This window comes from Vulpes vulpes, chromosome 15 (genome assembly GCF_048418805.1).
Source record: "Vulpes vulpes isolate BD-2025 chromosome 15, VulVul3, whole genome shotgun sequence".
Taxonomy (NCBI): Eukaryota; Metazoa; Chordata; class Mammalia; order Carnivora; family Canidae; genus Vulpes; species Vulpes vulpes.
This window is the reverse complement of record NC_132794.1, coordinates 91,609,017-91,622,905: the sequence shown is the minus strand read 5'-3', so window position 1 is coordinate 91,622,905 and position 13,889 is coordinate 91,609,017. Positions and strand designations below refer to the sequence as shown.

At 53.3% G+C, this 13,889-nt stretch overlaps 1 protein-coding gene across 1 annotated transcript in view; it reads left to right on the top strand.

Moving 5' to 3' along the window:
• FBXW4 (F-box and WD repeat domain containing 4) overlaps positions 1-13,325 on the top strand; it is an 82,751-nt gene extending 69,426 nt beyond the window's left edge. Inside the window, exons 6-9 of the mRNA XM_025992435.2 lie at positions 955-1,020; positions 11,714-11,854; positions 12,297-12,438; positions 12,640-13,325. Of these exons, the coding sequence (XP_025848220.1) occupies positions 955-1,020; positions 11,714-11,854; positions 12,297-12,438; positions 12,640-12,759 (469 nt within the window). The 3' untranslated portion in view covers positions 12,760-13,325. The remainder of the gene's footprint in view (positions 1-954; positions 1,021-11,713; positions 11,855-12,296; positions 12,439-12,639) is intronic.
• Positions 13,326-13,889: the final 564 nt, after the last annotated feature.

The window sequence follows — 13,889 nt, the reverse complement described above, 5'->3', positions numbered from 1 at the left end:
TCTCTGAGGCATGGAAGCCCCAGGGGGCTCATGTGGCCTTTTTATCAGCCTGGGGTTGAAAAGCAGACATCTGCCCTGCAATTTTGATTGTAAATCAGGGACTGGGCCAATGCTTGCCCTAACATCTCTCCTGTCAGCGGCCAGCAGGCCACCTCCCCCCAGCCAAAGCCACTGGCTTCTTTGGAGCCCTCACTACAGAAATCTGTCTCCTCTCTGACCTACTTAGGACCAGAGAGCCACAGGTGCTGGGCAGAACCAGGGCGGATGGACTGCTGCCCCCCACGGCTAACGTGTCATTAGTCTGTCTAGCCCCCCTCCCCCTAGCGCCCGACCTGCAGGGACATGGCCCTTCCCCGCCCCAGGGCTCCTGAGTGACATGACTGCTTTCAACTCTCTTGTTCACAGTTAGGTCTTCCAGCTGGGGTTCCTGCAGGTACCCCTCTCCACCCAGCAAGTCCTCAACAAAGGTGTGGTCTGGCACCTAGTTCCCAGGTGTGATCCTGGTGCTCCAGCAAGCCTTGTGCCCACCGCCTTGTGCCCCAACCTACAAGTGAAATTGCAGATGGCATGTATTGAACTTTTTAGGGCTGTAAGAGTAACTCTGGGGAGATAGAGTCTCTAAACTTGCCTCCCTTGGCCTGAGGGTTGGTTGTACATCTAGAGAGGTGTTTCTTTCTGGTGGGCAGAGACCATGAGACCCTTCTGAGTAGTGAGCCCTGCTGTCCTTGATCCTGTGGGGCCCCTAGGGGGCTGTTATCCTCCTTGCACTGCCACTAGTCTCCTGTGGCTACTCCCAACGCACCCCCCCCCCCACCCCGCCCCAGCCATTTCTCTCATCCTGTCTCAACTCTGTGATTCCCCTGGAGAATGAGCACTGCACTTCCAATTGTGTAGCCATCTCCGCCACAAGTTCTGACAAGCCAGACCTGACTCTGCTCTCCTTTTGTTTGGCAGCTCTTTTGTGACAGGGACGGCTTGCTGTGGGCACTTCTCACCCCTAAGAATCTGGGACCTCAACAGGTAAGAGATTCCTGAGCCACCATGGCTTCCGTGGGGGTGGGGCTGGAGCAGCCAGGGAGACAAAGCAAAGACCTTTTGGCTGGACCTGCCCCAGCTTCAGTTGGCCACCCGGCAGTCCAGGAGGAGGTTGGGAAGCACTCGGCCTGGCCCACAACCCACTGACTGCCTCCGAGTGCATGCTCTCCTGGCCTCATAAGAGTTTGCTCGAGGAAAGCTTGGAAGTTTATAATGATTTCACATAATATAAAAATTTCACATAGAAATTAGGATAACGACAACAGTTTGGAGTTTTTCTCCAAGGAGTGCCTGATTATGTGGCTACATAAAATCCCATCTCTCCTAAAATAAAGAAATTTTGAAAGTGACCTGCAGATCCATAAAAAGAATGATACAGAACAGTTAAAATATATCCAGATTTTACTCACAATTCTCTGCCTTGGCAGGTTTGACACATTCCCACCAGACTATCTACCATCCTGTTAAGTTTTTGTTTTTTTGGTTTTTTAAGCATTTTTATTTTGAAATAATTACAGATTCATAAGAAGTTCCAAAAATAGGACAGCGAGGTACCTGTGTAACATTAGATAATATAGAATAACATATAATGTAAATCAGAATCAGGAAATTGACATTGGTATAACCCACAGCCCATTATTTGGGTTGTAGTCATTTCTGCGTGTGTGTGTGTGTGTGTGTGTGTGTGTGTGTGTGTGTGTAGTTCTGTGCAGGTTTATTCCAGGTGTAGATCCATGTCACCATTATCACAGTTAGGGTATGGAACTGTTGGAACCCTCATCTCCTTTATGCTCCCACTGTTACCTCTCTTTCCCTCCTATGCTCCCTCTTTCCCTGACATCTGGGAACCACTTCCATGTTCTCCATCTCTATAATCATGTCAGTTTGAAAGTATTCAATAAGTGAAATAATGTATGTAACCTTTTGAGATTTGTTTTTCCTCCAGAATAATTCCCATGAGGGCCATAGCAGCTGTTGTATATGCTGGTAGCACTTTATTGTGGTCACTCAGTAGGGATGTGCCAAAGCGCTCTCCCCCTGAATAGCACTCCCTCACTGAAGGACATTTGGGTTATTTTCAGTTTTTGACTATGGCAAATTAAGCTGTCATGAACATTTCCATATAAGCTCTCCTATGGACCTAGGTTTTTATTTCTCTGGGAATAACGCCTCAAACTAAATAGTTTGAATATCTGTACCATTTTTATAATCTAGCTCCGGTGTATGGGAGACTAGTTTCTTCACATCCTCAACAGCATTTGGAACTGTCACTGCTTCTTCTCTTAGCCATTCTCATAGGTGTGGTATCTTATGGCTTTAATTGGAATTTCCTTAATAGCTAATGATGAAGAACATCTTTTCATGTGCTTATTTGCCTTCTGTATATTCTCTTTGGTGAAATCTCTGCTATGTCTTTTGCCCACTTTCTAATTCAGTATAGTTTTTTTCACTGTTTTGAGAGTTCTTTATGTTTAGATATGAATCCTTTGTCAGACCTGTGGTTTGCCTATACCTTTAGGTCTGGAGCTTGTCTTTTTATCCTCTCGACATAGGAGAAAAGTCCAAAATTTTAAATTTTATGATGTCCAGACTATTGACTTTTTCTCTTGTTGATTGTGCTCTTGGTATCAGGTCTGAAAAATCTTCCCCTAGCCCCAGGCTCCCACATTGTGGTTTTCAGTGCTCTGATTTACAGAAGCAGTGAAGGTGTGCTCTGCTGGCCTGTCTCCTGCCTCAGTTGCTCTAGCAAGTCTCCTTTTCTCTCTGTCTCCTTAGGAAAGTATTAGCCATATCCTTTCTTTCCCTGAAAAATCTGTTGTATTGTCAATCTTTCCAAAAGATTTTTTTAAAACACATGAGATGTTTTCATTAAATATGGTTTTCTCTACAACATTCTTTTGGTGGTCATTGAATTACAGGGATAGGAAACTCATAACTTCCACAGATACCACATTCCATCTTTTGGATAGCTCTGAGAGTTCTTGTGCCTGCCCTTCATTGAGGGTTGATCTGCTTCCAGGATCACAGCTCCTGGACAAGAAGCAAGTTGAACCTTGCCTCTGAAGACAAGCTTTTAAATATCTGAAAACTTTGGTCCTGTTCCTCCAGCGTCTTCTCTTTATCAGGCCAGAAGTCTGAGGACCTTCAATTGTTGCTCAGAAACATAGTTAGGGTGCTTTTGGCTATAAGTAATGAGGACCTAATTCAAAGTGGTTCAAGCAATAAAGGGGTTATTATTATCTTAAGTGATAAGGAGTCAGTCCAGGAGTTGGGTGGTTCGCAGGTTCAAGGATTGACGGGTTTGGCAGCACAGTGAAAGCTTGAGGGCCCATCTTCTCAGCTTGCTCTTTGGTCATCTCAGTCAAGCTGAGTTTTGCCTTTACCCTCAGGCTTGTTCACAAAAGCTCTACCAGCTCATAAGGCAGCACCCAAAGGGGGAAGGAGGAAGGAAAAGAGCATGTCCCTGCCTGCAATCTCTTTTTAAGATGGGGAAACCTATTAGAGGAGCCCCCTCATATTTAGTGAGCCAAAGGTATGTTCCAGTACTCACCCCAAACCAAACTGTGGCAAGGGAAATGGAATGACCAGTCCGGTTGTCCTTCTGGGCCTGAGGAAGATGCCAGCTTCCCTCACATGCATATTGGCAGTGGGGGAGGTATGGGGGCACAGAATCAGATTTTGGTCAGCAAGAAAGTGAGGAATAGCTGGGTGGGTGACCTGCAGTGTTGGTCTCCTACTTATTTTAGGACCATTCTCACCTGAGAGTTTCTCCAGTTTATTTGGCTGGATCCCTATTGAAATGGGATGTTCATAACTGAGTGCTGAACACACCATGTGTGAGCTGGTGAGTGGCAGGTGCTATCCTCTTCCTTATTCTAGATCCTCTGCTTTTGTTAATGTAGCCAAATGGTCACATCATACTGTTGCCAGCACAGCTAAAACTTCCAAGGGTTCCTTTGTTCTGTAGCCTCTGAGATGTTGGAGTACCTGCAGTCTGTGAGAGCTGTTCCCCTGGCTGGCCCTGCCCAGCACCTGCCCCTGGAAACTTCTTGCTTCTGTTCCAGGGCCAAGGCAAAAGGAACCCCTCCTCTGGCGTGTGATGGGGGAGGCTGCGAGGAGCTACAGGAGCACAGGCTGTGTGGTTGGACAGACTTGGATTCTAGAATGGACTCTGTTGCTGGTTAATTCTGGGGTTAGGGGGCCTTTCTGGGCCTCAGCTTCCACGTTTGTAAATGAGATTTAATTATCTCTACCTTACAGAACTATTATGAGGAAACATTTGAAAAAGTGCCCATACAGTACTTGTCTTCTTCACTCTTTTCTTCCTCACTTGCTGCCTTCTCCATTAGGACCTTAGAGTTTGTAGAGGCTTAGCTTTTTAATTCTCCAAACACCTGTGGAGATGTTTAGAGAACCTTTGGTTGTCTCTAAACACCACCAGAGGTGAGTGGTCCTGCTCACCTCCTGGCATAGAGAGGGCTCTTGACAGTAAGTAAGGCTGTAGGTCACAAGATAGGTGTTTCTGCTGAAAGTCCATCTTAGTCGTGGCTGGACCTTGTGCCGGGCATCCTCCCTGGCCTGCGCCCAGGATGGCAAATGGGCCAGGGGGTGGGGGGTGCACCACCATGGCCCACTTTTAGCTCAGAGTTTGAGTGATCTTTGAAGGCCTCTTCTGCCTGTGGTTTCCTTGCTGGAGGGGCTACTGGGCACAGACTTATGGTCAGGATGTAGTTATAAGGCACCAAGTCCTTGATTAGCACTAGTTTATAAAATCCCTAGTCCTAATGAACCCCAAACACTGGGTCTTTACAGAACCCAGGAAGAACCCAAGGGAGAATGGGCACAGAACAGCTCTGGCTGTGATGCTCACTGGAGCCAGACAAGAAGCCACCACTGTACCCTTTGGAGAGCCTGTGGCAGTGCCACCCCAGGCAGCACATGGCTTTGCCTTCTCTCTGGCCCCTGGACTCCCCTCTTCACCACTGAGAGGAGCCAGGCCTCATTTAAACATCCCGCCGGTGCCCAGGGAAGCTTGGAGAACTGCATGGTGCTGGGCTCCGAGGAGAGATGCCCCAGTGGAGGCATCTGCTTTTGGTGGGAGGAAGTCGGTGGACAGGGTAACTATCTGTAGCTGTCTTTCCCAGAGAAGCCCAAGCAGATAATAAAGCCATGTAGAAAATAGGATTAAGGTAATGAACAGGCAGGACAGAGTTTGATCTTTCAATAATGCCAAAGCCTGACTGACAGGCCAATCTGGAAGGTGGAGCAGCACCGCCGGCAGGACTTGGTGGCGGGGCGCTGTGCAGGGCTGGGTGGATTCTTTGCTTTTAACCTGTCACTGCTGAAACCCGAGGAGCGCCGGGATTTTCTCTTTTATGTGTGTGCTGTGACTGGGGTGGCGGGGGGGTGGGCAGGGGGGAGAAGGCATGCTGGAGGGGCAGTGTTGCTCTGAGCATCACCCCTCTGGGGCTGCCCTCAGGATGACGGTGGGGGTTGGGACACACCTGGGAGGTGAGGTGCCTGGCTGTGCCCTTCTCCCTGCTGTCTCTCAGGCACCCACTGTCACTTCTCACAGTGCCTGGGGCCCCCGTCAGTCGCCATGGCTCCCTCAGCCATCAACCCTAGAGACTCTTCTCCCTATGAGCTAGAGACAGGGAGATGCTGGCTGCAGTACAGAGGCCGGAGGGCAGCTGTGGGCACACAGCCATGGCCTAGATGGCAAGAGCTTGGCTATCCCTCTCTCCCTTTCTCCTCTTTTGCCTTTCTCTCCCCTGGAGTTGGAAACCAGAGGTGGGGCCTGAGCACAAGGAATTTCTAAGCTGTCTAAACCGGGTAGAGAGAAAGATGGAGACCTTTCCCCACCCTGGAGGTGCCAGTGTTCCTGCTTCCAAGGGTAGGTGGTCTTCAGGCCCAGATGTGGGCTCTCAGCAGCCAACTGCTGAGGCATCCCTCACTAGGCTCTGGGTCTCATCAGGCCCCGAGGAACTGGGCCTGGGATTTGAAGGAATCCAGGCCCATCTTGTGTCCTCTGTGCATTTGAGCAGGAGCCTCGGCTAGGTCCCGGGGAAGGTGCTATCTATGTGGGGTACCTCCCAGCTGCTGAAACGCCTGGGGTTGGACTGGCCTGATGTCATACACACCCCTCCTTCCCGGGCTTGCTCTCGCTATGGGTTCTGCATTTCTGCCAAGGGCATTTGAGCTAGATCTAGCATTGGTGATCCCAGACCTGGAGGTATCCTAGTGGGTACAGCCACAGCCCTAAGCCAGCCTAGGGACTGGGAAGGGGATAAGGGTGGGCTTAGGTGACCCCAGCCACGCTAAGGACATTGAAAGTTCAAGTCCTTGGCCAGGCACTGTGCTGCCCTGTATATGTGTGACTGTGTATGTCCCCAACACACATCCCCTCACCTCCCCTTCTGGCCAAGGTCATCCCAGTTCCTCATTACTCTTTCGTTTCTATCCTAAAGCCCCTGAGTCTCCTCTTTCTCACCAAAGTTGGGGGAGGTAGACTTCTCACACATTCTGACAGGTGCCCTCTTGTTTCCCCTCTTGAGGCTTTGCTCTTGCTGCCCCCTGTACCTGGATCCCCACCCCCAACCCACTCCCTACCTCTATCCTGCTTGCCCCCTGCAGTGCAAACAGCACCTCTGCCACAGAGACTGCCCTGACCCTAGCCCCTGTGGCTGGAGTGGGTAACCCTTAGAGCACCCGTAGGACCACCGGTCAGCCACCATGTGCCAGGACCTGATCTGGGAGCCTCGGGTTGAGCGAAGATGCCTATTGGAGCATCTAGTGGCATTTGGAATGGTGATGGGTGCTTGGCTGCAGCCCTTTCTAATGGCCTGCAGAAGGAGCCAGTGTCCGGCGCATAGCCCGGCCCTACCAAGGGCACAAGGACACCCGGGGTGCCCATCTGGCCCAGGTGTGGCTTCGTCTCTGCGGGAGCCTCCGCCTCCACCCCCACCCCCACCCCAGGCGGGCTGGGCCTCAGGTCTGGGTGATTAGGGAACTGCCCTGTTTAAAGTACCTGCCTTCTCCTTTGAAAGTATTACTGACAGATTTTTTTTCTTTTTTCCTTTACCTCTTTAAGGAACCCTGTAATTTTTTTCTTTCTTTCTCCCCCCTCTTTCCTTTCTTTCTTGTCCCCACTGTCCCCCTGAACTCTTTGAAATTGGCTCTCTGCCTGCTGACACCAAACTGATACTTTGCGTTTCACTTCTCCTTATCCCTTTATGGCAACAGATGTTGAAATTTTGTATCCTTTTATCTGCCCGGCTGCCCCTTCCTGTAATTACGGCCCCCTCGTTAGCAGTACAAAGTGGGCTGCCCGGCGGCCTGGCCTCTGAGCCATTGTGTCTGAACACGTGTGCGCGGGCAGGCGCAGGGGGCCGCACACGTGCACGCGCACACAGGCAGGGGAGAGGCTGGGGTCGGGCAGGGCCCTTCTCGCTCGCCTCCTCCTGACCAGGCCCGGGCAGGCGAGACTTCTGCGCTCCTCCTGGCCTCCACTACTCTGTTGTCACATCTGGGACCTACAGTGCCTCCTGGACCCCTGCCCACTCCGCGTCCACCAGAGGGCTGGACGAGGCCCCCTCCTCCCTGCCCCTCCCAGAGTTCATGCCAGCTGAGTGGCAGGCACCCAAGGCCCGTCATGGTCCACAAGCCAGATCCCAGCTGAACAGGGGCACCTGCCGGGTGAAAATGTGGCACTGGTGCCCAGGCTCTGCACCTGTGCTTTGCAGGTCCCCCTGTTCCTGTCATTGCGTGTCCCACCTCTGCCACTCAGTGCCCTCAGACCAAAATGTTTTCTTATCTGTCCTCTTATAGAACTTTCATTTCTCTTCTAGGACCCACTCGGTCACCCCTTGTAGTTAGTTGGATACGTGACAGACTCCCTCCCTCCCTAGATTGAAAACTTGAGGACAGGGGGAGCTCCTTCAATGTCATACCTGACATCTCCCTGTAGTTCCTAAAGCACAATGTCTTGTATACAGAAGGTGCTCATTAAATGATTGTTGCTCAAAGAAAAGGAGAGGGAAGGAAAACCTGTTCTCTGAGTGACCACGTCTGGCCCAGCTCTACCTTCAGGTCCTCTGTTCCGGGGAGCCAATCTGTGGGAAGGTGAACTATGGGTCATTCTTTCATTGTTTCCCTCCCCTGAAAGCCACCATCGCATCCTGGCGTCACATGTCCATGCCAGGTACAGGAACGAGAACCTCTAGGATCTCCAGGGAACATCAGAAACCCAGTGTGTCAGTAGTGGCTGTAATGTGGTGTGGGGTCCACAGGCATTTTTAGATGCGGGCCTGGACACGAGATGGGGATCTGGCTTCCCTGGCTCAGGGCTCTTGAGCACAGGGGGACTTTCCGTGGGGTCTGGCCTGTGTTGGGCGCACAGGCGGGCCAGGCAGGGAGTGGGGTGGAGGCTGGGATGAGGACACCAGCCTCCCACTCCACAGGGCCCAGGCCAGGAGAGGGAGAGGCTCTCCCGCCTGTGATGTCTGGGTCTCGGGCCGACACCTACCTCCAGTTAGCTATCTCTACAAAGAGTGATGGGGAAGGGTCAGTATCTTCTTAGATTTCCTGCTCTGGGTCAGGAAGCTCCTCCCTAGGCTCCCTCTTCCCTTGAGCTGGAATTGCTGTGCAGCAGGATGGGTTGGGCCAAGGAGCCCTGGTTCCCTCACCTGCTCACCCCCCTCAAGGGTCCCTGGGATGAGGCCACCCTCATCACAAGGGACCTTGTTCTTGCTGCTCTTGGTGCTTTGGGGCCTCCCAGAGAAGGCTGCACACAGCCAGGCCTCCTTCAGGCTGCCCTCCCTGGCCTGCTCTTGTTCATCAGGCTCACAGGGGTGGCCCCATCTGTCTTTATCTTTCCCTAGGTGGAGAGAGAATTGCTGGAGTCAGGCTCGCAGGAGGCTGGGGTGTGGAGGCCCAGGCTTTGTGTGCAGGAGTTGTAAGGGAATGGACTTTTTATCTGGCCCTCTGTAGTGACAGAGCCAGCCCTTGCTCCTGCCTTGGCCCAGGACTCTGAGGGGCAGTACCGTTCCCACACAAGTTGTGCGACAGCCAAGGCTCTGCAACCCCCTCTTGCCCCCCACAGCGAGAGGCCGAGAAGCATTCTTGACATTCTTTCCAGAGAAAAGGGGTGAAACGTCTGAATTTGGGGGTCACCATGTTATACAAATCACAATCTAATAGTTTTTACAAGAACATACTTGCAGGAAGAAAAGCAGCCCTAGAGGAGGGGTTGAGGAGACAGACAGCTTGTTTTGTCCCCCTTTTCCCCAAAGTTTGGAGCTATTGTTGGGCTGATCTTGCTCCCTTCCCCAGAGCTGTTGAGCTCAAGTTTTCTAGTTAAATTGGTCTTGGGATGGGGGCCACAAAGGGCCCATGGTGCCATTTCTGTTTGTTTTCCCAAATCAAAGCCCCAGCAGGGCTCCTATGGCCACTGCTGGGCCACTGTTTGAAGAGACAGGCCATTTCCCAGAGCCGGTGTGTCAGTTTATGCTCTGGCCTTAACCTCCCAGGCACTGCACAGCAGAGTCTTGAGGGTCCCAGGCCCAGAGGCAAAGGAATTGTATTTTTATTGGTCCATGTAAAGTGTTTGTGGCCATTTCGGAGAATTGGAGAACAGGGCAACAGAAAGAGATTCTTCTGTCCCTGGCCAGGCTGGCTGGCAGACCAGGGGCTTTCAGGACTGGTCCTGGCCTCTGGGGGCTGGTGCTCACCCCGGCCCTACGTGTTCCCCAGACGGCAGGGTTCTGCGTTTCTTATTGCAGACACCAGCATGACTCTTCCTAGCGTCATGGTTTGGATGCTGGGACAGGGGCCCGGGGTGGCAACATGGTCTGGATATGGCCCCAATGCTACCAGTCCTGACACTGCTGACCCTGCGCAGCCCAGGGGCAGGGGTGCCTAGCTTTCCTTTCCTCTAAACCTTGGGACCAGGGGTAGGCAGGTAGAGCCATGCTGGGCTTCACGCCCCCAGCCCCCATGGCCTTTCATCTTCTATTTCAAACAAACATGAAATTACTTCTACAGATTAAAGGGGAGAGCTCCTCAGTCATTCCTGAAGGCCTCACTAATGGAAGGGGCAGGGCCCCCAAATCTGGAAGGAGGGAGAACTGTGGAGCAAAACAGCCCCTACCTGGGTGTGCACAAACGTCCAAAGTACCTGTAAAAGAGAGGTGGGGTGGGAGACTGACTCCTCGTGGGGCTCTGGCCTGCCCAGGGCGGGTAAATCACAGTTGGTGGCCTGAGACGACAGGGTCTTCTGGGGAGCCAAGGTCTGTGATCTCTGGGAGATGCTCATCTGGGGGTGGTAGCTTTCCGCCTCACCCTCTCAGGGTCCCGCGCCACGAGGCTTAACTTTTACCTCCGACAGAAAGAGGCACACCTCCCCCAAGGAGGCTGGGGCCAGGGTGCTGACTTAGGGCCTGAACCCCCCACCGACCACAACAGTGTCCCTTGCTGGGGGGCACCCCAGTGCCGAGGGCTCAAAGGGAAAGGAACTCCAGTGCCTCTTCTACTCCTTCAGCTTCTAGAAAAGATGGTGGCCCCTCTGGGGTGAAGGGAAGTTGAGGGTCAGAGCCTGTGTGAGCTGGAAAGCCTGGAACTGGTGTGCTTTCACACGTGTGGCTGGCAGCATCTGCCTCAGCCCTCTGGTGGCTTGTGAGATCATGGAGTCCCCCTCCCCCCGCCAGGGCCTCTTACCTGAGTGTCCCTGGGAAGCTTTCATGGCCTCACTTCTCCTGTCTTGCCAGGGAGAGCCCAGCATTTCTTGGGTGAAAGTGTGAGATCAGGCCTGGAGGGTGCCCTCTTCTCCTTCATCCCCCCAGTCATTCTGCAGAAACCCCCTGTTCCTTCCCGTTCCCTAGCCGCAGGGATTAGCGGGTGCACTTGATGTTGAGGGGTAGTTGCTAGGGCCAGAAGGCCCCCCTACGTGGTTGCTAGGGGTCTGGCATCAGGGCGAGGGGTCTGCCCACTGCCGCGGTCACGGAGGGAATTACACAGTCACAAAGAAATTGTTCTTCTCGGTAATCTGCTCTCGGCCACCGGGAGGGGCGCGGGTGGGGGAGCACGCTGGAGCCCAGCAGGCTGGGGGCTGTGATCACACAGGCGTGCTAGCCCCGGGCTGGGGGCCAGCCGGGCCAGGAACACCAGGGACCAGCCCGCTAAGCTGCTTTCTCAGCGATTTCTCTCCCCAGACACAAAGGTGTTTACTTGTTTTAACATCTCCTGGGACTCCCCTTCTCCCTTTGTGTGGTCTTTATCCCCAATGAAGTTTGAGCCCCAGATTACAGGCAGGAATTAAGGCATTGGACTCAGGCAGCTCAGAACTGCATGACCTGCAGGATCAAGAAGTATAAAGTAACCAAGTGTGTGTGTGTGCACGGGAGGGGACCGGCCGTCAGTAAGGCCCATTCTTCCTCCCTGAGGAAGAGCAGCTAGGGGGCGAGCAGGTGTGATGCAGGGGCTGCTGGGGGAGAGGCAGGCACTGGGACCAGGGTGGGCATCCTGGGCCCTTTCATCCCTTAGCCGCTTCCTAAGGGAGCCTGACTGGAGCTCTGGCAGGACAGCTGCATTTCTCCAGGGACTGATGCCATTCAGTTAAAAGCAGGTGTGGGGGCCAGGGTAGGACAGTCTCTCCTCCTCTGCCCTTCTGCTCTCTCCCCAGTGGGCAGCTAATGATGCACCTGGGCAGTGACTTCCCCCCAGGGGCTGGGGTGTTGGACGTCATGTATGAGTCCCCTTCCACACTCTTGTCCTGTGGCTATGATACCTATGTTCGCTACTGGGACCTCCGAGCCAGTGTCCGGTGAGTATGCTAAGCAGGAGGTGGGCAGCAGTCCTGGGCCTGCCTCCTTCCTTCCTCGGGTGCCCCCAGGAGAAGGCACAGGTCCTCTAGGCCCTGCCCCCCAAGCCCTTGGAAGACCATAGCCACCAGGTCCTGATTAAGGCCTAGGGCGTCGTCAGGGTCCTATCCATCAGCATTCTGCCTTTCTTTCTGCCTTGGTGCCTAAGTTCTGTGACCTGTGCCATGTGAAGCACAAATGAGGGTATAATCTTGGCCTAGGGTTTGAGCACTTGTAAGAAAGGGTCTTTTGCGGAGGAGGCTTTTCCTCGTTAAGTCTGGTTCTTAGAGAGTTTGGGGATTGAGCTTCTGTCTCCCAGCCAGAATGGATTTCTCAGGCCCCTGTGGAAGCTGGGGTGGAGGGTACCCCTGACCCTCCTCCGTCTGACTGCCTCTTCCCGGACAGGAAGTGTGTAATGGAGTGGGAGGAGCCCCATGACAGCACCCTGTACTGCTTGCAGACAGATGGGAACCACCTGCTGGCTACCGGTTCCTCCTACTACGGTGTTGTGCGGCTGTGGGACCGGCGCCAGAGGGCCTGCCTACACGTAAGCACACCTCATGCTCCAAGATGCCAAGACTCCTTATTATGGGCTGTCTATGGGAGTGGGGGTACCTGGAGAGGGGGAGTAGGGGGAGTCTAAACTGGCACCTGGCCCACTGCACTGGGCCTGGGAATCTTAGGTTAGGGCCCCCTCCGTCTCCCACTTGGAATGCTCTTGCCATTCCCGTACCTTCCTTCTTTGCAGGCCTTCCCACTGACCTCGACCCCGCTCAGCAGTCCTGTGTACTGCCTGCGCTTCACCACCAAGCACCTCTATGCTGCACTGTCTTACAACCTCCATGTCCTGGACTTTCAAAACCCGTGACCGGGCCACCCCAGCCTGTGTGCCAGGGAAGCCAGATACTCAGGGACCTCTCCTGCCTGGAGGGTGAAGTGATACCTCCTCCCCTGCCCCTGCGGTGCCTGTGCTCCTAGACCTGGGACCGCAATGCTTGGGCACCATAAGGTAAAAGCTGCTGCCTCCCCGGAATTTGGGGTTACCTCCCAGGAACTAGTTGGAGAGAAGGGATCTGCTGCTTTGAGAGAATGGCTAAACCCAGCCAGGCCTTGCTTCCCTGTTGACCAGAGCAAGGGTTGGGCCTGCACAAGTCTGCTCTGCACCTCGCCCCTTCTCAGAGCCGTGCCAGCTTAGAGTGGGGAGAGGGGTGAGGCTGCCAATTTCCTGCTCTGGCCTCCACCTCCTCAGTCAGCCCTCATCCTTGACCAGGCTCTTGGGGCTCATTCCTGGGACACTGTGAGCCAGGTCTCACTTTGAAACTAAGGACAAAGAGAACCTGGCAATTTTGAATACTGAGCCAGCCCAATCTCAGGCCGGCTGCTAAGACATGCTACAATGTTCATTTTTGTAAAATTAAAGCTTGATTGTTCACAGATCTGGTTCCTTTCTGGCTGGGGAGTCCTGGGAAGCCCTAAATACTCAAACTTGAGGACAGGCATGCTGGGGAAAGGGTAAGACCATCCTCGTGGCTCAGTGTCCCACAGAACCTCTCATTACCACTCACCGCTCTGGCCCCAGCGATGGGGTGCGGACAGGGGATGGTGGAAGGGCTCCGTGCTGTTGGGGAGCTAAGCTACTTACTGCCCATCTGCAATAACACTGCTTCACCCTATTCCAACACACACACACACTCTGTAACGCTACGACCCTCATTCTGCCTTTACACCCACAATGTCTTAATATCCTGGGCTATTTCCAGGGTCTCTGTATTTCAAAAACTTCTCCTTTACCTTACCCCACCTAAGGGAGCTCATCTGGGCCCTTCTGCAAGCTAAGATAAAACAAGGTCTCTGCCAGCCTAGCTAGCATTCCTATGAATTTATGCAAACAGGATGGGCCTCGGGGCTCCCCCACCTCTGCTCTAAGACCCATGCCTCCCCCTTTATGTGAAAGGCTTGATGTTGAAGGTTCCTGAAGACAGAAGACCATGCCCTCAC